Source organism: Schistocerca cancellata, chromosome 11, assembly GCF_023864275.1.
Source record: "Schistocerca cancellata isolate TAMUIC-IGC-003103 chromosome 11, iqSchCanc2.1, whole genome shotgun sequence".
NCBI classification, from domain to species: domain Eukaryota; kingdom Metazoa; phylum Arthropoda; class Insecta; order Orthoptera; family Acrididae; genus Schistocerca; species Schistocerca cancellata.
The window spans coordinates 147,159,461-147,187,179 of record NC_064636.1 but is presented as its reverse complement, the minus strand read 5'-3'; the positions used below and the strand labels follow the sequence as shown (position 1 = coordinate 147,187,179).

Below are 27,719 nucleotides of genomic sequence, written 5' to 3'. Positions count from 1 at the left end.
ATCACAAGTAGTTGCTTTAAGCATTAGGCTGTCTGAGCATGCCTCCAGTTCTTACTTGACCTTCCATTGTCACTTATGTTTCCACCTCTGACTTCCAAACACTAGCATCCATAAATGAAAGTTGGAGTCAGATCTGCAGGCCAGTTCTACTGGCCTAATAGTTAAGGTGCCTGCTTGAGATATGCAGGAATTCCAGTCAGTACTGTTGCGTGGAGATGTGTGCTCCACCATATACCTCTCCAGTTGTAAACAGCCTCCTATAGCTGACTGAGTTTAGTAATTTTATTGATTTTATTGATCCATTTTCATCTACAGCTGCACAATGTGCAAGAAATATTTGGATTTTTTTGTTAATATTAACAGTTTTACATATAATATACCTTTGTACTTAATAACACACAATAATACATCAATTAATGATGACTACTTAAATAAATGTTGTTACGCTATATACAGAGAGATAAAATACAAATGTTCTTCTGAATGAGACTACATTGGGTAAACACACCAAAATTTAGTTTTGTAGGTATTCATTTATTGTGTAAAAGCAGTGATCAACCAAGTACAACTACAGTTTGGATTTGAAGTGACCAATGTTTTGTTTGTGTTTAATGGTATCTGGTAAGGCATTTTATTGTTTGATACTAGGATGGATAAGGCTGTTTTGAAATAACTTCGTGTTGGAGTGTCATGAGTAGTGTTTTTGATTCCTCTTGGGGCAATTTTTATGAAATTATATCCTGAAGTATACTTTTCTTTTTCAAATTCAGTACCCACTGATGACGGACATAGTTGCCTTTTTGAAAAAGAATATCACTGTTTCACAGTGAATTGGTGGGCCTGCAATATGCCTTCAGTGCCATTGCAGTTCATTTTAAAGTCAACGACGAACCACTGTGCATTTGAATAATACTTACATAGGTCTGACAGTAACATCTCAGAGATTTTCCAGCTACTTTATGAAAGTAAGAGTAAAGTGTAACAAGCTGTTGCACAATACAGTAGTCTCTTAACTATTCAGGGGGAACATGATAGCAAAACTACTATTTTGATGTTGATAAGGGGTAAGAAAGTATCACAGGGGCTTAATACAAGGGCTTTGATTACTTAGGTCAATCAGCCACAGTTGTCCATGATCCAATACTTCAGTATACATTTAAAAGCCCCATCCAGTATAGTTCAAGAACAGAAGTACATCAACCTTCACAGTTAATCATGAGTGACATAGAACATGTACCATCATGTTAAAATTTTTAAAAGTAATCATAACAGGCTAGATCACAAGGCACATTTATTGAAAGATCACCGGTTTCAATCATTGCACGATCATCTTTAGACTTACAACTGTATTGATAGTTAATGGCTGAATGACTGAATGGCTGAATGGCTGAATGATCTGGCAGTTGACTATCATCATTCAGTGGTTCCTGATCCATACACAGCCATTAACCATCAGTATGGCTTTAGGGCTGAAATAATCATGTGATGACTGAAACCAATAAATGTACCTTGCAATCTATACTGTCATAATTATTTTCAAGGATTATTTGTTGTAACTCCAATAACCTTTTTTAAAAAAAAATTGATCAAAAGTATCCCAATGACATGATTTGCATGCAGCCTACATAATGTAACTTTCTTATGGTCCATTAATCACTTACCAGTACAGTTGTTTGACTGCACAAAATTGTTACCAGTAGTGATCAAATTCCAGGTGCAGACAAATATCACGATACAATAAATATCAGGAAACAGTTTATTAGACATGAGCTGGCCCATATCACTTGTAAACTAAAATTAGTTACAGTAAGTTAACATTCCTAAAATGTTATCACTCTCATTAATATCTGAAACAACTAATGCCCATAATTCATCCACATAAATCATTCCCTAATCCTTACACAAAACTAAATTTATTTGTGATGAAGAGATATCACAAGAGGATTTGGTGTCTCAAAGTTAGATAAAAATTCTAAGCAATCTTTCTCTCTAGAAGATTTTCCAATCGCCTACTAAACTACATTTACCTGAATTGGGCAATGAATTATCCAGTGGGAATGCTATCCAGCAACTGTTGTCTCTGTTAACTAACCACAAAGGATGCAAAATATGATTTCATTCACAAATAGCGAACTTGGATTGACATAATGTAAAGTTTTGTGCTGCATGGGGATTTGAACCAAGCACTTACTCTGATTGTTAATTAAATACAACCAAATGTAAGATAAGGAACTTTTTCAGCAGTAGCTAATGCTTGAACCAGCAATGACGAGATGGATTTATAATTTTTGCCTCACTAGAATTAGAACCTGACACCTACCTCCATTGTTTTCTAGAAAAATGGCTGTTAAATGTAGGTTCCTTTCACCAGTAGCGAGAAATGCCCCATGTTCTCATTAGTTATAATGTGACAGAGTGTTTGTTGCTGAATGGGAATCAAAAACTGCAGGTAATGTCATGGACTATACATGAAGGGATGTTAACCATCGAATTATTTTTCACCAGTAGCTACAAGTGCCACACACAAACTTGAAATGATGTCACGAAATATTCTCTGTCTTACTGGGAGTTGAAATCATTCTGTGCCATTATTGTTGACAGTGAATGAATAACTGTTAAGAAATCAGAATTGTTTGCCACCAGCAGTTAGGTGTCCTCATGTTATAAGTTCAAAAGACATGATGAAAATCTTTGTGCTGTACTATGATTTTAAAATCTTGAACAGACAAAGAACTGATGGGACTGTATTGTCATGAAGGGATCAAATCCTGTTAATGGGAAAATCTGAGTTGGAATTGCAGTCAGTTCAGAACCAATACACCTAACATCTAGAGCTCAAATAAAAGATGGAATAGTGTCTTGTGATATTAAATGGCATTTGGCTCATTAACTAAAATAAAGTTACAAGTGTAACAAACGTTATTAGTGACAGAGTTTCTACACACTGTCACTTCCACTCAAAGTAACCTCTATTTGGTAGGGAAGAGAGACCATGTTTAATGTGATTTTGGACCCACAGTGTAATCTTATATTGTTCATGTTACCAGGGGAGAGTTGTATCTGTTTGGGCCTGTTAAGTACCATTGCCTGAATAGGAATGGAAGCCATACCCTAAGATGGCGGCTAGTCTTGATATGCATAGTGTTCATGCGGAAAAAAGTGAAAATTACACCGATAAAAACAGCGTGTGCACGAATTGTAGTGATGAAATCAGAAAGTTAAATGATCGTTTAAGTAGTCTGCAACTACCGTATTTACTCGAATCTAAGCCGCACTTTTTTTCCGGTTTTTGTAATCCAAAAAACCGCCTGCGGCTTAGAATCGAGAGCAAAGTAAGCGGAAGTTCTGAAAAATGTTGGTAGGTGCCGCCACAACTAACTTCTGCCGTCGAATATATCTAGCGATTCACATGCATGCTTTTCAGGCACAAAGATAAATACTGGCGCCAAAACCTCTGCGTCAGTAAATAAATAAAAAAAAAAACGATGGAAGACGAAATTTTTTCTCCGCCCTGAGTTTCGATCACTGCATTTTCATACATTATCCAACGGAGTAAATACAAATTCCGTATTGTTAGTCTTCGAATGTAGCAACATTTCAATGTACTGTACTACGAAAATCCGACTGGCAGGACTGTTTGGGATGTTTGTCAATATGGCCAACTCTACGTTCTGAATTTTTTCTACCTATGAGAAGAGATGGTTACTAATAGGAACTTTTATGAATTGTGAATCACATGCAGCATTGTCTTCACCATAAGAATAATACGTATATAAACATTTTGCCATGTATTCTTTCGTGTTTGCTGCTATCTCGTTTAAATCCTGTCCGCTTTTTAAACTATGAAACTAGAGTGAGACAACAGCAAACGCCGAAGAATATACATATCATTTCATGTTTATATTCGTATTATTCTTATGCCTAATAGTGATAGTCAGAAATGAAGCACGTCAATTGACTAGATTTTTAAATCTGAGATGACTAATTTCTGTGCAGAATGTTATGTACTAAAGAGACGTCTGCAAAGATTTTCAAACAGAAAAATTTTCGCTAAACTCTCGTTCAGAACATCTTCTATCATACGCAGTCTATTATTTGGTTCTTGTTGATCGTCAAAGAAAGCAGCAGTGTTAGTAACAACAAATAGCAGTCTCTTGCCATTGTTTCGCTAATGAGACGATTTCTCTCTTTTAATTTTTTTAATTGTAAGCGGCGGTAGTGCGCACAAAAGCAAGCCATGCCGCAAGCGGCGACAGGCCGTAAACACTGATTATCAGAATGCGACAAACAGTGCATGACACAGTACAGTAATGCATTTTCAGCTTAGAGTGACGTAAACACCTATAACAAAGAGAACGGCACTTATCAGATCAAAGAAAAATAAGCAATCTATCCAAACCAGACGAAGCACGTGAAAAAGGAAGGGTACCCGTATAATTATGGACGGAGCGCCTGACGCATAGCTATGGCTACCTGGTAAAGCCTAACTGCTTAGCTTACTACGCGAACCAAACTACTGTAGCTGTATCGTCATTCATTCGACCTAAATTGTGTCTCATATTACAATGGACCAACTTTGTTTCGATTTGGAGGTGCGGCCTAAAACTTTACTCTCCCCTTGAATTTCGAGTCTCATATTTCAGGTGCGGCTTAGATTCGGGAAAATTTTTTTTCCATGATTTCGAGTCTCATTTTTCAGGTGCTGCTTAGATTCGAGTGCGGCTTAGATTCGAGTAAATACGGTAACCATTAATACTCTGATGAGCGAACTAAAATCAAGTGTGCAATCAACCGTGCAAGGTAAGAAACATTGTGCATGTGATAAAACTAACTTCCGAGCTGAATATGAAACTACAAATACGCGAAGTGATACATCTAAAAGAATGCCTAACAACTCAACTACTGTTATGAAAGGAAATAAAACTGAAAGACCTGAACACTTGCGTGACCCAAATATCAAGTATTTGTCCAGCGCTGATACTAAAGTGTTTGGCAATAACGACGGTGGACCTTCTAAACTGGCAGAGAAACCTGAACGAAGAAAAGTAGTTTTGATGGCAGACAGTCATGGTCGTGGATTTGCTCGCCTTCTGAGCGGTCAGTCCAGTTTACAAACAATCGCTTACATAAAGCCTGGTGCTTCTATGTCGGAAGTTTGCAATCGTGTACGATCCACAGACGTTGCTGACTTATCCTCTGAAGACTTTGTTGTGCTAATTGGTGGGTCAAATGACGTATATAAAAAGGAAACCCACAAAGCAAAACAAGAACTAAAAAGGTGCTTAGGACAGTTGACACTCACAAATGTTTCAGTGCTGAACATCCCACATCGGCATGACTTACCGTCTTGGTCATGCATAAATAAATAAATAATCAATGCCAAGCAACAAATATCATTACTTTGCAAACACTTCAGAAATGTGGAACTCGTAAATGTTAATAATATTGGGCGCAGATTCCATGGATTGCACATTAACAACATGGGGAAAAAACTGCTCGTCGGAAAAAATTGAAAAAAATTATCACCAAGAGGCATCAAACACTCAAAAGCAAAATCATCCTGGATTGGCCCCCCAAATATTCGAAGGAAACAAACGCCAGCAAGACCTCACTCACCAACATCAACAACAAAAGAAGGAACTAGGTGCCTCCAATATTCAGGCACAATAAATGCAGTAACAGCTCTACCAATTGCAGACCCAGTTCTAACACCAGCAGCAATATTATCAACAGTAGGAGCAGCAGCTGAACAACTACCAAGGAGCAGCAGCTGAACAACTACCAAGAGAGCCAGACACAGAAGAAAATTCTGCTGCAGATGATAATAGAAGAATAGGTGCAGTCGGGAAAAGAAAAGCAGTACTTCCAGCACACCTGAATGATTTTTTATTGACAAGGTAAAGGTAAGTGATCAATTAAATATGCCAAAGTCTAACAATATGCCAAAGCCTAACAAACCCTTTAATTTCATGCTGATTCATCAAAATGTCCAATCATTGCAAAACAAATTAAGTGAAGTTGAAATTTTATGTACTGATGAGCTAAAAAACGTTTCTGTAGTGTGTATAACTGAACACTGGCTGCCTAAAGATGCAATCTTGGTCACACAACTTGCAGACTTCAATCTTTCTTCATCATTCAGTCATGGAGGGTCATGTATATTTGTTAAAAGTGGCATTGATTATTGTAACATAAAACCCATTGAACTGTTAGCTGAAGAGAAAATTTTTGAAGTATCCGCAGTTGAACTCTCTGCATTAATTAATAATCATCTGTGTATATAGGAGCCCTGATGGGAACTTAAATGATTTCTGTCACCAACTAGAAGCAGCTTTAAATACTGTAAAAAACTTCAACAAAACAGTGATCATATGTGGAGATTTTAATATAGATTTTCAAGAAATCTCAAAAGACCAGCAAAGCTTGATGACCCTACTGGAAACATATAACATAAAAGCCACCATAGACTCTCCTACAAGAGTTACACCAACAACTAGCTCAACAATTGATCAGATATTAATAAACACAAATGTAAATCACAATTTCTGTGCCGGAAGTCTTAATACTGGCTTCAGTGATCACTATGGACAATTTATTGCTTTGCACACCCCAAGTGAAACAACTGAGAAAGAGGAACTTGTAAAAGAAGCAAGGAAATTCACTAACAAACAAATAAACCTTTTTGTACAGAAACTTGGTATGAAGTGTATACTTGTGAAAATACTAACAAAAAGTTTGAAAAATTCATGGAAATCTTCATGTCATACTTTGAAGCTGAATTTCCGTTAAAAAAGCAAAAATGTCAACATAACTTCAAAAAGAACAAATGGATTACAACAGGTATTAGAATATCTTCTGCAGAGAAAAGAAGATTACACGCTATAGAAAAGACACAGAACATGCCTCATGAATTTCATTTGTACCTGAATAATTACAAGAGGATCCTCAAAAATGTTGTAAGAAAAGCTAAAACAATGGCAAATGACAAATACATTGAAAATTCAAAAAACAAATCAAAAGCTATATGGGAAGTTATAAAAAATCTAACAAGTGAAACTAAACAATATAAAAATATGAACTTATGTTATGAAGGACAAATGATTTCTTGCCAAACAGAAATTGCAGGGACCTTCAACAAATATTTTCCAAACGTAAGTGAACAGTTGGTTAGTGGATTGGAAGAACACAACAAAATATCACCTCCATCATGCAATAGCGTGAGAAATGTGTCTACATCTTTGTTCCTTTCACCCACAAATTCTGAAGGAATTTTATCAGTTATAAAAACCTTGAAAACAGGATACTCATGTGGAATTGATGGAATACCAGATGCAATTATTAAAAAATGCTGTCTTGCCTTAGCTGAACCCTTGACACACTTGTGCAACAGCTCACTGGCATCAGGAACCTTCCCTTCATGCTTAAAAACAGCAAAGCTGAAACCACTGTTCAAAAAACGAAATTCAGAATGTGTTTCAAATTATAGACCAATAGCCCTACTGCCTGTATTTTCTAAAATTTTAGAAAAAGTTTTTTATAAGAGATTGTCTGATTTCCTAAATAAAAATAAAATTCTCTCTCCTTCACAGCATGACTTCAGGAAAGGCTATTCAACTGAGAGTGCAATATTTGAATTTCTTAAAGAAATCTATATTAAACTGGATGCAAGTGAATTTGTGACAGGCATATGTCTTGATTTATCTAAAGCTTTTGACGTCGTTGACCATAATGCCCTACTGCAGAAGCTTGACCAGTTAGGAATTAGAGGTATATCCAATGAGAGGCTCAAGACATACCTATGAGGTCGCAAACAGGTGGTTGAAGTGCAATATACTGACCATAACAAAATCAGCTATCACTATTCAGGATATGAAAAATGTGAAATATGGTGTCCCTCAAGGCTCAGTATTAGGATCCATTCTGTTTCTCCTCTATGTCAATGATCTTACGTACAACAAGTATTGCCAAACTACCCTCCAATTTGCAGACGATACAAGCTTCCTTATTAGTGGTAAAACATAAGAAAAACTAAGACTCCACTATCCAAACAATGAACAGTGGTTCAGCTACAACAAGCTAATTATAAACAAAGAAAAGACAGTAGCACTGAACTTCTATAATGTAAAAGGAAGACACCACTCAAACATAGAAATAAAACTTAGGGACAGAGTTCTTGAAAGTGTTGACAGCACTAAATTTCTGGGACTCTGGCTCCAGAACAACACAAAATGGGAGGTACATATTGAATATTTGCAAAGAAAACTAAGCAAAACCTGTTACATGATACGGATCTTAAAAACTTGTTGCAGCAAAGCCAGCCTGTTAAAATGTATACTACTCCTATGTGCATTCTGTAATTAAATATGGCATAATCGTCTGGGGAAATACGACAACAAATATTAAACTTTTCAGGGTGCAAAATAGAATACTAAGAATTATTGAAGTGTTAAACAATATGAACTCGTGCAGACCCATATTCAAAAAACTGTCAGTTCTTCCTCTTCCTTGCATTTTTATCTACGAAACATCTGTTTTCATCAAACAATATATCGATAGACACGCAGATATCTTATTAAAAAATGAAGATATACATGAACAAAATACAAGGCAAAAATCTGACCTTCATGTGAAACAGGTGAGAACATCATTGTGCCAAAAAGGCAGACTACATACTGGGATAAAGATTTTCAATAATCTACCTAAACATATTAATATTCTACTTTGTATGTTGCCTGTAATGTTTGTTGTATTTATGAGTCTGTGCTAAATTACCTCAATATCTAGTCCTTAGGATTGCAATACAAACTGTATTTTACCTTGTAAATACCTAACCATGCCCAATATCCTTGTATATATTCTATACATATAGGATTTGAAGGAATAAATAAATAAATAAATAAATAAATAAAGTGTGCAAACCTAACATAAATCCTCCATACTAGCAAAGCACACATGTGGCTTGGTAATGTTTTTGTCAAAACACAGATGCTCCACACTGAATGAGAATTCTGACTCCCTGGAGTGGATTAAAGCCTATTCAGTACATTTATTCCCTTGTTTGAATCAAATCACCATTAACCAGCTGCCTCAGTTACCCCATATGCCCGTTTGACTTGATTTTTTATCACTGAAATAAAATGACATGATGGCCACTTACACAGACAACTGACATTGTAGGAGGCAGAAGTTTTTGCATAAGTTGTCACATTGCACTATATTTCTCCGTAATGCCAGAATCCATACCTCATCCATCTGCTAACAGTATCAATAAGCTGTCCGTGTTGACATTTCCATAGAGCACTTGACACTGTTAAATGTGATTATCTATCTGATAAGTTCATCAATCTGGCAGATGACTGTTAATAGGTGGCTGGAAAATTTTCTAAAGAGCAAGAGTACTTCAAATTATCATCGAGCTTAAGTCCAAATATTCTTGAGAAAGAACTCGTTTGCAAAAAAATTAGTTTTGTGAAAGGATTAGGGAATTATTTATGTGGCGGAGTCATCTCGGATACTAATAATAGGGCCAACATTTTGGAAAGGTCACTTATTGTAATAAACCTAAATTTGCGCACTGTTTCATCCCTAATAAGGTGTTTGTAATATTGTGGTACTAATTTACAGCTGGTATAAAACAAAGCAAAGGGCTGTAGATAGAGAGATGCTGAATGAAACGTGTTTGGCTGACAAGAGTGCAATTCCTGTGGTTAACACTTCGTACCGACATGAGATGGAATGATCACATAGGTTCAGCCATGGGTAAAGCAGGTCATAGACATCATTTTATGTGTAGACTACTGGGAAAGTGCAATCAATCTCCAGAGAAGGTTGCTTACAAATCACTCATGTGACTGGTTCCACAATATTGCTCTAGTGTGTAGGACTCATACTAGTTAGGACTGAATGTGCGCAGAGAAGGTGGCACAAATGGTCAGAGGGTTCTTTATCTTTTGGGAAATTATCACAGAGATACTGAAGGAACTGAACTGGAAGTCTGTTGAAGATAGATGTAAACTACCACCTGAAAATCTATTAACAACGTTTCAAGAACCAATTTTAAATGATTACTCTAGGAATTTACTGCAACCCCTATGGATCACTCACACAGGGATAGTGAGGATAAGATTAGAAAAATTACTGTATGCACAGAGGCATTTAAACAATCATCCTTCCCACACTCCATATGTGAATGTAACAGGAAGAAGCCCTAATAACTGGTAAAATGGGATGTACCCTCTGCAGTGCACCTCATGGTGGTTTGCAGAATGCAGATGTATATGTAAATGTAGATGTATAATTATTGCATAGCAGAGCAGTGTTATGTAGTGCTCTCTTGTGTAGTCAGATGACTTTGCCGAAAAGAGATAAGATAACCTGCAAGACATTTACCTTGTGTTGACTGCATGCAGTTCATATCATTTGGATACTTTTGAGCATGATAGTACATCAGGAAATGGAGATATAAACAACATGAGTCATTTTACACAAGAGGTGTGATAATCAATGAGAAGAAAGCATCAGGGAGATTATTAAAAAGACGGAACACAGAAAGGGTCAGTTTGTAAGAAAGAGAAACTTCTCACTGTGAAATGACACAGCATTATGCATATCCCAAGACACAAACAGCAGTGATACATAGCACAGTGGCCAGCATGATGAAAAGTCTTATGCTGATCACTGTACACACACTGTGTGGCACTATTGCTTGTGTAGGAAGTACTAAAATCAAAATTAGTAGATACTCGGTAGAGAACAGGGTAGAAGACAGAAAAAAAACCTAGGACTGGAATCCGGAACAAGACATGTTAACAGAACTAATTTCCATTGCAAAAATATTGATATTAAGAGTGAAGAAAATTTGTAGAGAAAGCAACCACGATAGTTTCTCACAAACCTAAAAAAGCTGCATGGGACTATTGAAGGAGGATAGGAAATAAACAGGGACAATAGTTAAAAAAAGGGTAGCAAAGATTTTATTGGTGAAGAGAATACGAAAACTAAGTTAGAGAGCAGAATGTGTGTTGAGAAAAAGTGTGCACACCTGATACTAACAAGAGACAATGATAACGGTGTGTAGGGGGAAAAATTGAAGACTTCCTCTGGGGCAGGCAGTGGTTGTTAATGCAGTAAAGCACCTTATCCAAAAAGTCACAAGCCATGGAAGACTGTAAAGGAACTACTATAAATAGAGGCTGTACAGTCATCAATAAGAAAACGAACTCAGAAAGACTATTTTTACACAGCAGAATTACAGTGGATCTAATTTTCTACCAAGAAGTGTAAAAGAATAAAATAAAACAAGCCATTTGGCTATGACACAGTATGTAATGTACAGGTGGTGGACAAAAATGTGGATGTGCTAAAAACACAACACATTACCACCCTTAATGTGGTGTGGGTAAACACAATGGATAAATACAGGTCCTTTATGATTTTAAAAGGTATCTTGGTGGCAGCTTCAAGTTATGCAATGCGAACCATGGGGAAATGCGTCCTGTTGTCTTGGAACATATCATCTTCTTTGGGGAATAAATATTGTTCCATGTGATGGAGCTGATCAGTAAAAATGGTTATGTAATCCTTGTCAGTAACACTACATTGCACTGTAACTATGGGGCCCAGGGAATACCACCATATGACTGCCCAAATCGCCACCAAACCCCCAACATGTTTCACTCGTGCAACATAATCTCAGCCAGAATTTGGAAATTGTGTCAAACAAGACTAATATGACCAAATCACTTTCTTCTATTGCCCGATGGTCCAGATTTTATGGTTTCAGCACAGTGTTTTCCTGTTACAGTCATTTGCACTGCTGGTGTGTGGTTTTGTAATTTCAGCTCGTCCTGCAATTCTCTGCTTATGGAACTTCTATTCTGCTTTGTTTTAGTACTGACACGTTTTTCAAGTCCAACATAGAGTTCTATAGCGAGTTTTGCAGTTGTCATCATCTTATTTCACATCACAGTCCTCTCCAATGACTGTCTATCACAATCACTTGCTTTCATCCACAAGTGACTTAGTTGATGATGGTTTTCTGCATTCACTGTGTGCAGTATACATGTTTGATACAGCACCTTTTGTAACACCAAACACTTCAGCTACCTTGTTTACAGAAATACCCACCATAAGAGCACCAAAAATTTATCCATGTTGAAATTCACTTAGTTCCTACATAATTCCATCCTAACTACACAGATTATTTTTCTGACTGTGACTGATATTTCAAATTATTGAGGGCACTGCACAGGTGCCATTGGTGGTCAAATACATTAATGCCAGCTAGCATCTGCACTTATGTTCAGACATTCTTTTCTTCTGGTGTATCCATATTTTTGTCCAAGTTCTGCACATGACATGGATGGAACGACAGTTTTATTTAGAGGAGTAAACTACAAAATATCCGAAGATTTAATATATGGAAGAGACATAGTGGCATGGCTGCAAGTTCCTTTGTTAGTGAATATTTTTGTACCCTCCAGAATGAAAAGCAGAGGAAAAGGTAAAGTTGTCTGCCCCAGCACTTTTGTTGGGGGACATTTTAATTTTGTGATTCAGCATTAAGGCTAACACTCAAGGTTGCTACATAAGCTAACACTGACAGTTGAGCATGCCATTTTTTGCATGTAGTAATGAGACGAATGAGAAAGACAATACCAATAAAACTGTACAACAGTGCAAACACGAAAGTAGTGTATTATTTTTAATGGGCAGTCGTGGCAAAAACATGACGAGACTTTTCAAAGAAAACAATAGGTATTGTGAAGCCAGGAGCAACAACAAGAAACATTATTGGAGTCGACTTACACGATAAAATGTCGGGAAAAAATGACTGTCGTATGTGTAGCGGGTGCTATGATATTGCAAGAAACGAAGCAAATAACTGCCTAATGGAGCTAAAAAAGTTCCTGGAACGCAATAAACAACGAAATACAATAGTTGCAACATTACAGATATGATCTGATGTATCTCTCGTGTCAACAAAGAAATTTGAAAAACTGACATTAAAATAAAACAAATGTGTTCTTTCTTTGGAAAATGTAGCGTCCTTCATGTAGGCAGATTGGACAGATATCAGCACACTAAACACGGAATACATCCAAATTACGAAGGAAAAAAAAATTTGTGTGTAAAATGATAAATGAAATCATTGCGAACACAGATAGAGCGAACAGCAAAAGTCCATTTACCGGTACGGGGCCAGTCTCAGCAGCAGCAGCAGAAGAAGAAGCGGCATCATCAAAAGCAGCAGAATCATCAGTGGCAGGACCAACAGCTGAAACATAAGCACATGCAGCAATAACTGTTGCCAGTCCTACACACAACAGAAAGTAAACCAAGAGTTTTTTTTATGGCGAGTAACACGAAATAAAAGGATTCCAAATTGCGTGAAACATCTCTCTCGTGCGTTCAGTATGAGTCTTCCACATCTCAAACAATACTATCGACCAGTGTACTGGAAAACTCCACTCCTAGCAAACATCGTGCAAATGCAGGGATGAGCAAAAATCAGACTTTGTCTTTATTCCACCGAAATATATGTAGTTTCAAGAATAAAACAGACCAGTTACTAATAAATTTAAAAGAAGAGTGTGAGAGCCTGATATGCTGTGTTTCTCAGAACGTTATGTTATGAGTGGAATCCATATGCTACAAATTGAGAACTTAAGTTATCTGCACATTACTGTAGATCCATTACGAGAAAAAGTGGAGTTGCAACATTTATAAAAAAAAAAAACAATGTGGTGTATAAATCTCTAGATTAAGCAAGTACTGTGATTAACAGCATTTTGGGGTGTGTGTTGCACTGTCTGCTGTTAGCTCGATGGCAGTTATTGTACTGGCTGTTTACAGGGCACCTGCTGGATTTATGAATGTATTTCTGAGACAAATAGAGTCACTTCTGCCCCACCTATGTAGGAAAACTAAATCAACCATTGTTATGAGTGACTTCAATGTGGAATTCTTAACAGAAAATAGAAACAAAACGGACTTTGAGCTCCTGATGTTCTGTTACAACTTAGTACCAGTGGCGGGCACTCCAACTAGACTAACAGCTGTTTCTAGCACTTTAACAGATAATGTATTTGTAGATAAGGATATTTACAACAATTTAACTGTGGAAAAATCATAAATGGCCTCTCTGATCTTGAATGGCAATTCCTCACTCTAAACCAAATAAATTTACAAAGGAAAGAAAATTTCAGTTGGAAAAATTTCAGGATTATAAATGAACACACCACTGAAAGCTTTAATCAGCAATTACAGGTAGTGGACTGGTGACCTGTGTATGATTCAATTGATGTTAACTCAAAATTTAATATATTTATCAATGAAGTTACAAGTCTTTTTGAAAAAACCTTTCCAAAAAAGTCAGTGAGAGAAAACCTGTTGAAATCTGGAAACAATCCTTGGGTTACTTAAGGCATCAAAATTTCTTGTAAAACAAGAAGAGGACTACATGCAGCAGCCAAGAGATCAAATGATCCCAGTAGGAGTATCACTATAAACTCTACAATAAAGTTCTGAATAAGACCCTACAAGTAGCAAAGAACAAGCCCCTGAAGACAGAAAATGATTACTTGGGCAATAAAGTAAAAACTATTTGGAATTTTGTAAAGAAGGAAACAAGGATAAATGCAGTTTGTAGTGAAAATATCCAAATAAAAAGTGAGGGTCATCTTGTTAGTTGCAGACACATTAAACAAACATTTTTAACAGTAACAGAAAAAATAGATTTACAAGGCTCCATGAACAAAGCCATCAATCTTTTGAAAGCCAGAGTACCTAACTCAGTACAACACATGAAGGTAACAACAGTCTCTGTTCAAGAAATTGAAAGGGTTATTGAATCCCTGAAAAGTAAAAACTTTTCTAAGATTGACAATATTTCTAACAAATTACTGAAATACTGCTTCAGCCATGTAAGTAAAGTCCTGTGCCACATTTTTGATGCATCACTTAAGCAAAGAATAGTTCCTGAGAGGTTTAAGTATGCAGTTGTAAAAACACTGTATAAGAAGGGTGATAAGACGGATGCAGCTATCGGCCAATATCATTACTGACAAGTTTTTCAAAGGTTTTAGAAAAACTAATGCATGCAAGGATAGTTAAGCATCTCAGGGATCAAAAATTCCTCAGCAAAAGTTAGTTTGGATTTCAGGAAGGTTTGGCAACAGAATATACAATATTTGCATTTGCTGGCAAAACTCTCGGAATCTATCAACTGAAGTGGTTGTGATTTTTTTGTGATCTAACAAAAGCGTTTGACTATGTCAGTCACCAGATTGTTTTACAAGAAGCTGCATATCTCAGTATAGGTGGTTCATCAGGTAAATGGCATGACTCGTACCTGTCAAACGAGAAACAGGCAGTTGTAGTGGATAGTCAAAATGGAGTCCTGTTACCTTCAGAATGAGGTACCATCACATGTGGAGTGCCCTATGGCTTAGTTCTGGGCCCCCTACTTTTTATTATCTTCATAAATGATCTGCTCTCTATACGGAATATTGTAGATTCACCATTTTTGCTGATGACACTACACTACTTATTGATAAGTCAGTAGATAAACTTGAGGAAACAGCAAATAAGGTTTTAAGTGAAACAGTGAACTGGTTTTACATTAATGGCCTTTCTTTAAATTACACTGAAACAAACTACGTTCAGTTCCACACAACATTCAAAGATTAAGAAATAGTAGTAAAAATAGGTGAGCAGATGATAACGAGGGTAGATACCTCAAAATACCTAGGCTTGCATAGTGACAGAAAACAGGATCTATGCAAATGATTGAGTTCAGAATCTGACACATTACGCATTGCTTCTTCTTATAGAAGTGTGAAAACCATGAAGGCAGCCTATTATGGTTATTTTCATGCCATTATGACATATGGAATTACATTTTAGTGTAATCAGTCACTGGCTAAAAAAGTACAGTGTGCACAAAAAATATCCATAAGGATCATATGTTGAGTCCATCCTAGAGCCACATGCAGGACTGTTTTTCAGAAGCTTGGAATTCTTACATCCACTGCCCATATATATATATTCTCTCTTATGTGCTTCATAAGGAAAGAAAAATCCATTTTTAAACTGAATACTCAGTATCAGTCATGAGACGAGAAGAAAACATGATATCCACTATGAACAGGCAGATCTAAGTATGGCACAGAAAGGAATCCATTTCACTGGCTGCAATATTTTAAATGCCCTGCCTTCAAGAATTAAATGTTGGGTTGAAGATGAGCTCTTGTTTTAAAATCTTTAAGGCAGTGCCTATTACAAAGATCATTTTATACAATATAGTGTTTAGCATTTCTTGTATTGTTAAATGCAAATATATACCCAAATATACATTTATAATCATGACTATTCTTTATTGTAAACACATACTTTGCAATATTTATTTTCTGTAACACTTATTATTTTGTAATATTTATTTATTTCTCAAAATTGATTTCTGTAGTAGAACCTAAGTTACTGTTTACTGTAATATCAAATCATCATCTTTTGTTTTTATGTGCTACCATAGATTTCTGACATTTTCCACATTGCCACAACATAGATCACTGGAACAAGAAGTAAATGAATAAATAAATACTCATTTTTGCTGGTACATGTTTGCTTCATTTGTCTTTGTTTTCCAATTTCTAACTTGATTCTACAGGTATTTTTTCTTTTCAAATGGTTTTTGTTTTTGGAAGTTGCATGGTAATGGTAAATGAACTTTTTAATGGAATATTTAAATAGTTTGATGGAATATGTTCCACTACACTTACATCAGAGTATGTGGTTCATGCATGGTGGGAACAACCTCATTTTCTCTGCAAAGAACAATTTTAAACTAGGAAATTGTGAGATAGCACCATGATAGCCTGCTCAATCTCCTGATCTTGATCCAACATATATTTATTTGGGGGCATTTGAAGAACATAGTGTATTAAAGAGCTATTTTGAATGTTGATATCGTTTGTCAACGTGTACAAGGCTTTCAGCAGATACTGTAGACAGCTGGAATATGGAAATGAGTGAGTCAATCCATGACATGACATTTAAAAACTAATGGTAGACATTCTGAGCATTTCATTTAGCCATCAGAAGACAATATTTGAAAAGAAAAAATACCTGCAGATCCAAGCTGGAAATTTGAAAAAGAAAAGACAGAAATGAAGAAAATGTGTGATATCAAAAAAGTATCTGTAACTGAGAATATATAGATAATTGACTATATATATATATATATATATATATATATATATATATACAAACTTTTCTGCTTCTGTTTAAATTTTCTATCCATTCCACAGGGGTGGTTCTCTCTCTCTCTCTCTCTCTCTCTCTCTCTCTCTCTCTCTCTCTCTCTCTCTCTCTCTCTCTCTCTCTCTCTCTGTGTGTGTGTGTGTGTGTGTGTGTGTGTGTGTGTGTGTGTGTGTGTGTGTGTGTGCGCGCGCGCGCGCGCATGTGCGTGTGCGTGTGCGCGCGTGGAGATAGAGCTTCTTAGACCACACCACGTAACAGATTTGGATGGACTACTGACCACAAAAAATAATATACCATGGCAGAAGTGACGTATGGCAGCTGAACGTATTTCTCCTTTATGAGTGCAATGTGAGAAATACCTTGCACCAATTGTTACAACCACTTTTCCCAAATTGAGACACATATGTGCTACCTTTTCAGGATTCAAATGACAAAAATGATTGTAAATCAAACAATGGAAAGTCCAGGATGGAATATAACAATATTATGAAAAGGAAATTTGGTACTCGCCACATAATAGTGATGCTGTGTCGCAGATAGGCACAACAAAAAGACTGTCACAATATAAGCTTTCAGCCAGCAAGACCTTTGCCGAAAATACACACACATACACACAGACGGAAATGCAACTCTCACACACACACGACTGCAGCCTCTGGCAGTTGAAGCCCCACTGCAAGCAACAGCATCAGTGCAGGATGGGAGTGGCAACTGAGTGGGGGGTAAGGAGGAGGCTGGGCAGGGAAGGGAGGGTAACAGGGTTGGGGGACAGTTAAGAGCTGCTGGAGAGAGGGTAGAGTGACTGTAATAAATAGATGACAATTTTTTACAGTTAAGACAATAATGGCAAATAATTGCAGTGAAGAAGAAACATCAGCTTTCCACATCGTACAAGAAAATTAAAGGGAAAAGTCAGTGCCAGCGAGACAGTTAACAGATGAGGATGTAGCATGACGCCAGACACAAGAAGTGGATTACAAAACAAATTTGTTTATGCATTTTACCAATCTGTGTGCAAAACCAGAGAGAAATAGAGCTGCAGCAGACTACAGTTACGGGTAGAATTTCTGTGAAAGGCAATGACAGCATACTACTACCCCGTTTCACCAAACAAGAAAATGATAAATGTGCTAGAAGACCAAATCACCTTCAAAAATTAAGGTAGGAAGGTAGGAAGAATCCTGCTGTATAACTAATTTACAGTAAGAAACACACCACTTACCACTCCACACATATGCGTAATGAACAATATTTCTTAGAGATCTTGCTGAGGGACTTGAGAAGTCTATCCCACAGTACTAAAATAGATCATTACTGTACGATAACAGATTGTTAATATGTGGATTTAAAAAATTTAGCGCACCTTCTTATGACACCATTATCAATAAAAAGTGTGATTTGGCAGGGATGACTTCTTTCAGTAATATTATATGCGACTACCATGAACCACCTCTTAAAATGCTACAAAGGTCCAAGGTTATCAATAGGAAGGAGACATCAGGAATGTCAAGTCTATTTGCTGATCAAGAAGAAGAATGATTTAGAGAAACAAAACAAATAATATCTAGGCAAAAGGAGTGAATGTGAATTATAGGAAATCACAAGGTGAGAAGCTGTGTGTGACATCTAACATCATAATCATAATTAAGATTAACATAACTGAGTAGAAATGTTCCTTAGATCTAACACCTTACCCAGCCTGAGATACCGATTTAAGATAATTAAGAGAATAAACAAAATGCAGTATATGCACCAGTAAAAGATAATGACACAATAATTTAGAATAAGCTCTAATGAATAACCTTGATGAACACAAACATCATTAAAATTAATTATTTAGAAACAGTCTTTCCAATAATCATTACATTTGCTAAGAGGAAAAATTGGTGGTAGACTGTATGGTAAGGCAACATAAATATAATCTTCAGTACCTGAATGCTACAGCGCACGCAAGTACCATTGGGCGTAGAGCAAGCAGTAACGCTGAACATCAGGAAGAGCAGGAAGACACTTCAAAACAACCACTATCCTACATTCAAATGTCGTGTAATGGTTGATGATAAATCCGCAACTAGGTTATATTTGACAGTATTGTATGGAAACCAGTTTCTTGCAAGAAAAATGTTCATATTCCATTACAGACAGCATGATTCCAAGCCAGCTGGTAAGTGGTGTGTTTCTTACTGTAAATTAGTTATACAGCAGGATTCTGTTAAGCCCAGGTCCACAGTGCCCAGAATGTAATTTAGTCATCACAATCCCATGTGGAACTAAATGAGGGAGGAAAAGAGACTTGATCACCCATGAAAATGAAGGCACACTGAACTGAACCAAACCATAACTTCCATTGGATTGAATGAACCCCCTTACACTAAGCACAGCATTGTGACATGGCTGTGAGGACAATTTATGAAAGCTACTACAGAAAGCTATCCATTCATATCTGCGGAATCGAAAGAAATTCTGAGTATCATCTACAAATGAAAAACAGATTAAATCATCACATTCATGGCTTATTTAGAGGAAAAGAGGAACATAGTTTACATTTCAAATACTCCTAAACAACAAAGGATACTAAATATGATGATACCTCTTTCTTTTATGTTTGCTATGCACATGTGGATTCCAAGGTGATTTACATAAGGTATTTTGTCACAGAAGTCCATATTAAAGAGAATTTGCTTTGACTTTGTTTGCCAGGAAGCAAGATTTTTTTGTTTTTTGGATAAGAATGACTAACATCTTTCTGATGAAGCCAGATTTTTGCATTTTAAATGAGCAAGTCTACGGAGTTATTTTTAAGAATAAACTTGTAATAGTGAGAAAGTAAGATTTCAGTCCATTTTTTTTTTCATTTTAGAAGAAGGAAAATAAAATCATGATTAGAAGAAACAGGAAGTCTGAAATTATTCACGTTGCAGGAATAAAGATTTCCTTTAAATTATTATTCACACTTACGGATTAAGAAGATAGTTTACAGATTGCTTGCACTAAGAAAAAAAATCTGTATTCTCACTTGATCTGACAAGAATTTTCTGGTATCACTACAGGCTAATCACACAGCATGGTTAGCATATCTGAGTGTTTTGATTTGGTATCATTCCACGTCTTTACATCTTTTCTAATTTTATCACTGTTGATTCATTAATTTGATTCAAATGCATTTAAATGACTTGACTAAATTTTTTGTCCATGTAAGGTATGTTTTCTTAAAATCTGCTCATCATAACTGATTTTTTTGACATTAGCTTTTTGTTGCATTCAGCTATCTTCAGATGAAACAGTTTTGTAATATTATACATCAGTAGAGAGAGAAAGAAAACTGAAGCTAAAAATTATCAGTGAAACATCTTGTTTCCAAAATGATAAAGTTCAGAGTATTTGAAGCATAATAATTTTGTTTGTTTAGCTAGTGTCCCTGGTATTTTTCTAACTACAGGTTTCTTCTTTCAGCTTTTAGTATTTTTTCACAGTTCATAAATGTACAATAGTTAGAATGTGGCTGAGCAATGAGTAATACGTAGAAGCAGATTGTTTGTAACACTGCAGTATTTTGGACTGAACTATTGCTGTTAATGATGTTCATAAGCATGTAGTATTCTTGAGAGAATGACGAAGTAGGTGTGAAGACATTTTGTATACTCATGTGTGTGATTAATTGTCTCCCTTACTGCGAGTCATTCATCATATGCAGCGACACTAAGGAAAGGAACAACACTAACCAAACCACTTGTTGACCCATCTCAGTCCACATCTATTCAGGGTGTAGGGCATAGCTGTACTCAGTTCATGCCCCAGGCACAGCCCTACGGATTGACATTGCTGCCAGTAACAACACACACCCAAAAAGTGGAAACTTCTCCCTCTGTAGATGACACATGTGGCTGCTTCAACAACAGCTTTACAGTAAATGGTTCCCAACCTCTTAACAGCCAATTATTCAGAGGCACAGAAATACCCTTACGAATGTCCCACCATACAGAAAAGTAGCTCAGCCACTGAGAAGATCTTGTAAGTGTATTATTGTCATATCACTGGCTTAGTTGTGGAGTATCTTTGCAGGCAGCCGCGTCTGTAGAGAGTCGAGCGCGGGACACGGAACTATTATGTTGTGTAATGTGTAGCTCTGCATGTGAGAGGCACTGTTAGCATGGAAGTTGAAGTTTTGCTACAAGTGCTATTATAGTAAAATGATAAAATAAGTAAATAATTCAGAGGAAAGTGCATCAGGAGGTAAGAATGAGCAGTGCTGCTGATAACGCATATTTGTATCCTATCGTTGTGTGTCGTACCATACAGTATCAGTCATCTGCGCCGTGTTCAGTCTCCCAGAATGAACTGATGTGAATCAGTAGAAATTAGTTACCATAAAAGAGTGCAATCAAGTGCCAGTGATTTGTAGCGAGCGTGAGAACGTGCGATCGGTCATCACGTTTCAGCATTATCAACAATCAGCCGTGCCGCGACGGTTACGTGCACGCTTGTATAAGTGAGAACTGAGAACTGAAAAAATAACTTTATGAACAGTGTGAAAATATTATTACTAGTGTCAAAGAGGACTGGTACCACATATCTGTGTATGCACGACGAGCGTAATAACTTTCGTGCAATCATTTGGCTTCCGCATTATCGACAATCACCCGCATCGTGTCGGTTACGCGTATGCTCATCCGAATGATATTGTGGACTGTTAATCATCCATTAATTTGGATAACACTTCTGAATTAGAATGTAAACAGTGCAACCTGCAATTTTCCTTTAATCGTCTCAGAATATAGTTGTTCATACCAGACGTCGAACAGTGTTGTGTTTTAACATTGAGTGGCTCCCCTAAACCCTCTTGCATAATTCGATAGATAATTTCAGGCAAGCCAGCAGCAGTGTGGAGCAGAACAATACGACCACCGTGGGATTATAAGGTGCGTGGTGTGGACAGGGCGCACAGTCAAGAAACAGTCACGAAACGACTACAGTTTAATAGGTACCACCCCACCCATTCGTACTCCTGGGTGTGTTACAATCTGTTGGACTGGAGCAGGAGGTTTCTTGCATAGGAAGCTATGAGACAGCCAGCTGATAATTAACTTGTTAGTCCAACAGAATTCACAATAATAATGAGAGTAGGAGATAGGGTAAATGCCTTGAAATGTCACACTGATCTGAACCAGTTTGCAGCTGACAGCCAAAGCAACAGCATTGTTCGTAGACACAGTGGCAACTGTATGTACATGAACCACCTTGATTGCTCCATACCAAAGTGGCTGATTCCACAGTTCGGGGGCGTGACACTTATTCGTAGAATGTTTTACATTAGTAAACACCACTTACACCCCTTCTGTGTTTTAAAAGAAAGTATTAGCACTCATAGGGTTCCGTACCAGACTTTGTATCCATGTGAAGTGGTGCACACTCAAGAAGCAGGAAAAACAGGCTCACAACATCCAACAGTGCCATTCCTAGGAATGCAATGGGAAGGAGGGAGGATGGGGTTAAAATCACTACCAGCCACTGTACAGTCATTCAAAATTCACATTGTCTATCTCAGCATCTGATAGGAAAGATCAAAAAATGTTTTTTTGTTGATGATTGGTTCATTCTTTAATGTTCTTGTCAAGTTTTGTTTTTATGATTTGTGTATATTCATACTAACTTTCAGAACACCAAGGTCCATTTTGAGCATATGAAATGCCTGAGCTCATAGTCTTTAATTTGTTTGTGCAAATTCACTTCCAGTTGGACAGCAACATCAGTATCTTCATGTGTATATAATATTCATAGAAAACGTGTGAGAGTTTGTTTTGTGGTTAGTGGATATATCAGGTATCATGTCTCCCTTGTTGGAATAATAAAAGCACTTTATCATTAGTTGCCTTTCCATTATAAAGAACTCACCTTATCTTACTCCTTGCCATATCAGACAGATTGTTTGTGGTGTCTACTATGTTCACTGTAATAAGGCAGTGATGTGCCAATGACAAGGTGCCATTTCTCTCTACATACATAAACAGTATGAGATACACAGTGTGGTCATGAAGCCAAGATTTACTTGCCATTAGATGCATGGCAGCCACTAGGATTTAGTTAAAAACTGTGTGTGAGTGAGTGAGTGAGTGTGTGTGGGTGCGCGCGCGCACGAGCGACTAATTGCATGTGAGTGTTATCATGCAAGCATGTTTATCTGTGCATGTGTGCACACTCCAACAAGTGGGTTTGAGTGTAGGAAGGGGGGTAAGGTGAGGCAAATTAGTATAATTGTTGCATGTAAAACATTTTGTTGAAACGTTTTTCTGGTATCAGTATTTTTTTCTGTTTGATGTGCTTGTCATGAAGCTTGTGAATAAATGGACTGAAATCTTTTGCTAACATGTCAGGAAGTTTTCTTCAAAAATATAGAGATGTGATGTGATTTGTGTGTTCCATTTGCAGGTGTTATAGGTGAGGTGACCACTACACACACACACACACACACACACACACACACACACACACACAGGACTATTATCTGTATTAAGCAGTTTTGTGCTTCACTGAAAGAGATGCTCAACACAATGTGAATGCGTAATGTGTCATGTTAAGTAGTAAAGCGAATATTTAATGGAAACTGGGTGAAAACTTTGAAGATTAGTTACTGCTATGCATTTCTACTTCATATACTGATTTCCAAACTATTCTGTATCTTATAAGGGATCTTTCTAGATTTATGATTTGTCACTGGGCTGATGTGTATTCACAACTGCTTCCACATTCACTTCTATGATAGTTTTCTTCATTTGGAGTATGTGTTTGTAGTAAAGTGTAAGAATGTTCACGTTCTGTGCAGGAGTCTTTCTGGAGAGGAGAAAGCCAGGAGGCTGAAGCAGGCAGCTAAGTCGGGATCAGTGCATGAACTGCGAGCGTTGCTGTCTGCGGGTGCAGATGTGGATGCGGGGGACAGACGTGGGTGGACAGCCCTGTACTGTGCGGCACTGGAGGGACACGTGGAGGCTGTGAGGAGTCTGTTGGAAGGTGGTGCAGACGTGGTTGCCAGAGACAAGTGGCAGAGCACGCCTCTGCACTGTGCCGCCTGCTGGGGCCATTCGACTGTGGTGTGGCTTCTTCTGGCAGCCTCGGCAGACCCTAACGCAAGGGATCAGTGGCGGCAAACTCCGCTGCACTGGGCAGCGATGAATGGCCATGCAGAGTCAGTAGCCGAGCTGCTCGAGGCGGGAGCCGACAAAGAGGCTAGGGATGAGGAGGGGAACACCCCCGTGGACCTTGCCAGGCTGTTCGGCAAGCAGCAGGTCGTCGAGATGCTGAAGTAATGTTAACATAATGTTAGTAAAACAAATAAAATTTGGTACAAGACTTTTTATAATTTTTAAAGTAAAGAGTATAAACAATTAATACCTTTGTCACTCATTTGCCGCACACCATTACCAAGTACATATAACTGCTCTAGTAACTTCTCAACAAGCACGACAACAAGAGATACCCGTAAACTAATGTAAGCAAACTTCCTTTTGAGGAAACAATTAAAATAATTTTCTTGAGCAAATATTGTAAAAGTCAACAATAATTCTAAAATACTTCCTTCATTACCAATAAACACCAGTTTTGTGCCTAAAATGTCAGTTTCTACTAGTGCATAGAATATTCACACAACTTACAGGTATGAAGCAGTGTGATGTCTCAGACAATTGAGAAGTGTGGTGGACTGTGGGCGTAATTGGCTTTACGCCCTTTCTCAGGCAAAGTGCTGAATCGATACATTCACATTTAAATTAACCGCCCAGAAAATTTTGGCTCGATGTCTTTCGTGTAGGCTAAGCAGTCATTTTAAGAAGGCAGTGGATGACACACTGGTACCATCTTGTTTACCACTTATGGGTTGTGTGTCGACTGTGAGTTGTGTTGTGTGTTAAATTATGTGATAAAATGAGAGAAGTGAGTGGCAATGAATCTAAAAATGACTTTACATACAAAAAGAAGACAAGAAACAGTGGGGAAAATTATAGAAACAGGAAAGGATTCGTCATGGGCACAAAAAAAAATTGGACCTGTAGATCCATGTTGTCCAAAAGAGTGCAGTACAATAGTGAGAGGCAAGATCCAAGAAACAATATTCTATCTCTTTTATTGTTGTGGTGATAAATTTTTGTCTGTGGAGAGAAAGGATTTAAAGTATTAAGGAAGATGCCCAAAGTTAACAACAGAAAAAAAATGTATGGGTGTATTCATTTTCACTCCAAGGTTCTAAAGTGCCTGTCTGCAGAAATTTGGTCCTTCATGTGCTGAACATTTCTATAATGTATTTAAGAACTGTACAGACAAAGTGTCTGCAAGGTGATGATGAAAAAAGAAAAGGTAAACGTGAAAATAGACCTCATAAGAAGGCAAGTCGATTTGGGAGTGCATTAAGGAGCATTTAGCAACAATTCCTCAAACAAATTCACATTATACAGCATCAAAATCAAGCAAGTTGTATTTTGAGGACCCACATTTAAATATCAGGATATTATTCATCTTCTTTAAAGAGTACTACTTGGCAAAATATGGTGGTCAAGCTAATATGAAATATCATGCATATTGTCGCAGAAGCAGCTCAGTAGCACAGTCTCTGTGGTATAGTGGTTATGATACTAGAATGTTGATGGAGGGTCGTGAGAGCAAAACTCACCTGAACTGTAAAATTTTAATTTCTATATTCGGTTGAAGTACATTCTAGAGGTATCCACAAATGTGAAGAATCTTTGTACTGGAATGTTCTGTAACTATATATATATATATATATATATATATATATATATGTGTGTATATATATATATATATATGTGTGTGTGTGTGTGTGTGTGTGTGTGTGTGTGTGTGTGTGTGTGTGTTCTGTCCAGAGGCAGTTCGGTCCATGCTCTTGTATGTGCAAGTGGAATAAACCTTCGTTAAATGAAGTTAGTGTTCATCATTCATCTAATCACACCTTCTTCTATGTGACATTATTCTGGTGGAGGCACCGGGTATTGGAACTTGTGATACCACTCATTATTGACGATACAGAGGCTCCCATCAGGCCACGACAGAGCCGCTGTTTACGTGGCGAGAAACCTGAGTTTGAGCCCTATTCGACAGATCGCAGTCTATCACAGACAGAAGAAGAAGAGGATTGTTACGATAACAGCAACTGTGTGCCACCACATGAGACACCCTTCTGGGTTCTCTGGTGATGATGGCCAAGATACAAGCAAGTGGCTGAAGGTACATGAGCGTATAGCCAAATTTAACAAATGGGGTGTGTTTGGCTAACGTTTTTTCTACTTGGAGGTCACTGCCAAACAATGCCATGAGAACAACAATTAGAAATTCACAAGCTCGTAAGGAACTGCGCAAGTATTTTGGCGACGTACAATGACAGAAGTGCAAGGCTGAAGATAAATTAAAGTGCAGGGCACACCGACCAGGAGAAACTACAGCGTCTTACATTAAAGACGTCTTGGAGCAGTGTATCCTAGAATGAAGGAGGAAGATAAGGTTGCACGTCTCATGAGGGGTGTTGCTGAGGACAGCAGGCTTCAACAGCAGACAACTTCATAAAATGGTGCCAGCAGTATATCGAGACAATGCATCAAAAAAGAATTACACACGAGAAGTTTGAACAGTTTCCAAACGCCATATTGACGTCTGTGATGGAGGAAGAAACTGATTTCACAAGTGTTATTCGTCAGACAGTGAGAGAGGAAGTTCAGAAGGCACTTGGATTGCACCGCGAGCAAAAAACCGAGACGTTTCAAGGGGTCATAAGGGAGGAACAGACATTGAACCCAATCTCTCTTCCTTCATTTCCCTTTAAAACGGTGAAAACTTTGAGACCCAGGCAAAGTTACATTCCTACAATGCCATGTGAGGAACCTGGTTGGGCACTAAGGAAGACCGATGTATGGAGGACCCAGGATAACCAGCCAGTATGTTTCCACGGTGGACGACCAAGACGTGTGGTGCGCTATTGTCGGGAAAGGTGGTTGATATCTGACGACTCCTGCGCCAGAAGACTGCAGACCAATCTTAGCCGATGCCAAATCCAGGACGACAAAGATGAACAGGAAGATGTGGGCGCAGGATGATGTAGGTCACCATTGCTGCAAGCTAGCCGCTGGATAGGATGCTCCCCAACACACTGATCAAGGTCTCCATCGCCGTTTAGAAGCTCCAGCCAATCACCTAGCCACTGCAATCTGGAAAACTAAAGGGTGCGACCTTCCTTGGAGGAGAGGCCACCAAAGAGAAAAATCCTCCGCTGTCAATCACTACAAAAATGATAGGAAACTGCGTCATTATCCTCGACCAGCCCAAGCTCTTGTGAACTCTGGAGCATCATATTCAGTCATTTCGGGGAAGTTCGATCGCCAGTTGCAGAAAACCGTATTTGTCAACAACAAAACATCTCTGCTGAATGTGGCTAATGTAAAATATTTAAAACCTACAGGAAGATG

The 27,719-nt window shown here is 37.7% G+C and overlaps 1 protein-coding gene across 2 annotated transcripts in view; it reads left to right on the top strand.

The window, feature by feature from the left end:
• LOC126108894 (poly [ADP-ribose] polymerase tankyrase-1-like) overlaps positions 1 to 24,989 on the top strand; it is a 131,094-nt gene extending 106,105 nt beyond the window's left edge. Inside the window, exon 4 of one of the 2 annotated variants that reach the window (XM_049914261.1) lies at positions 24,080 to 24,989. In XM_049914261.1, coding sequence (XP_049770218.1) covers positions 24,080 to 24,560 — 481 coding nt within the window. In that variant the 3' untranslated portion in view covers positions 24,561 to 24,989. The remainder of the gene's footprint in view (positions 1 to 24,079) is intronic. The other variant, XM_049914262.1, reaches the window with a different exon arrangement.
• Positions 24,990 to 27,719: the final 2,730 nt, after the last annotated feature.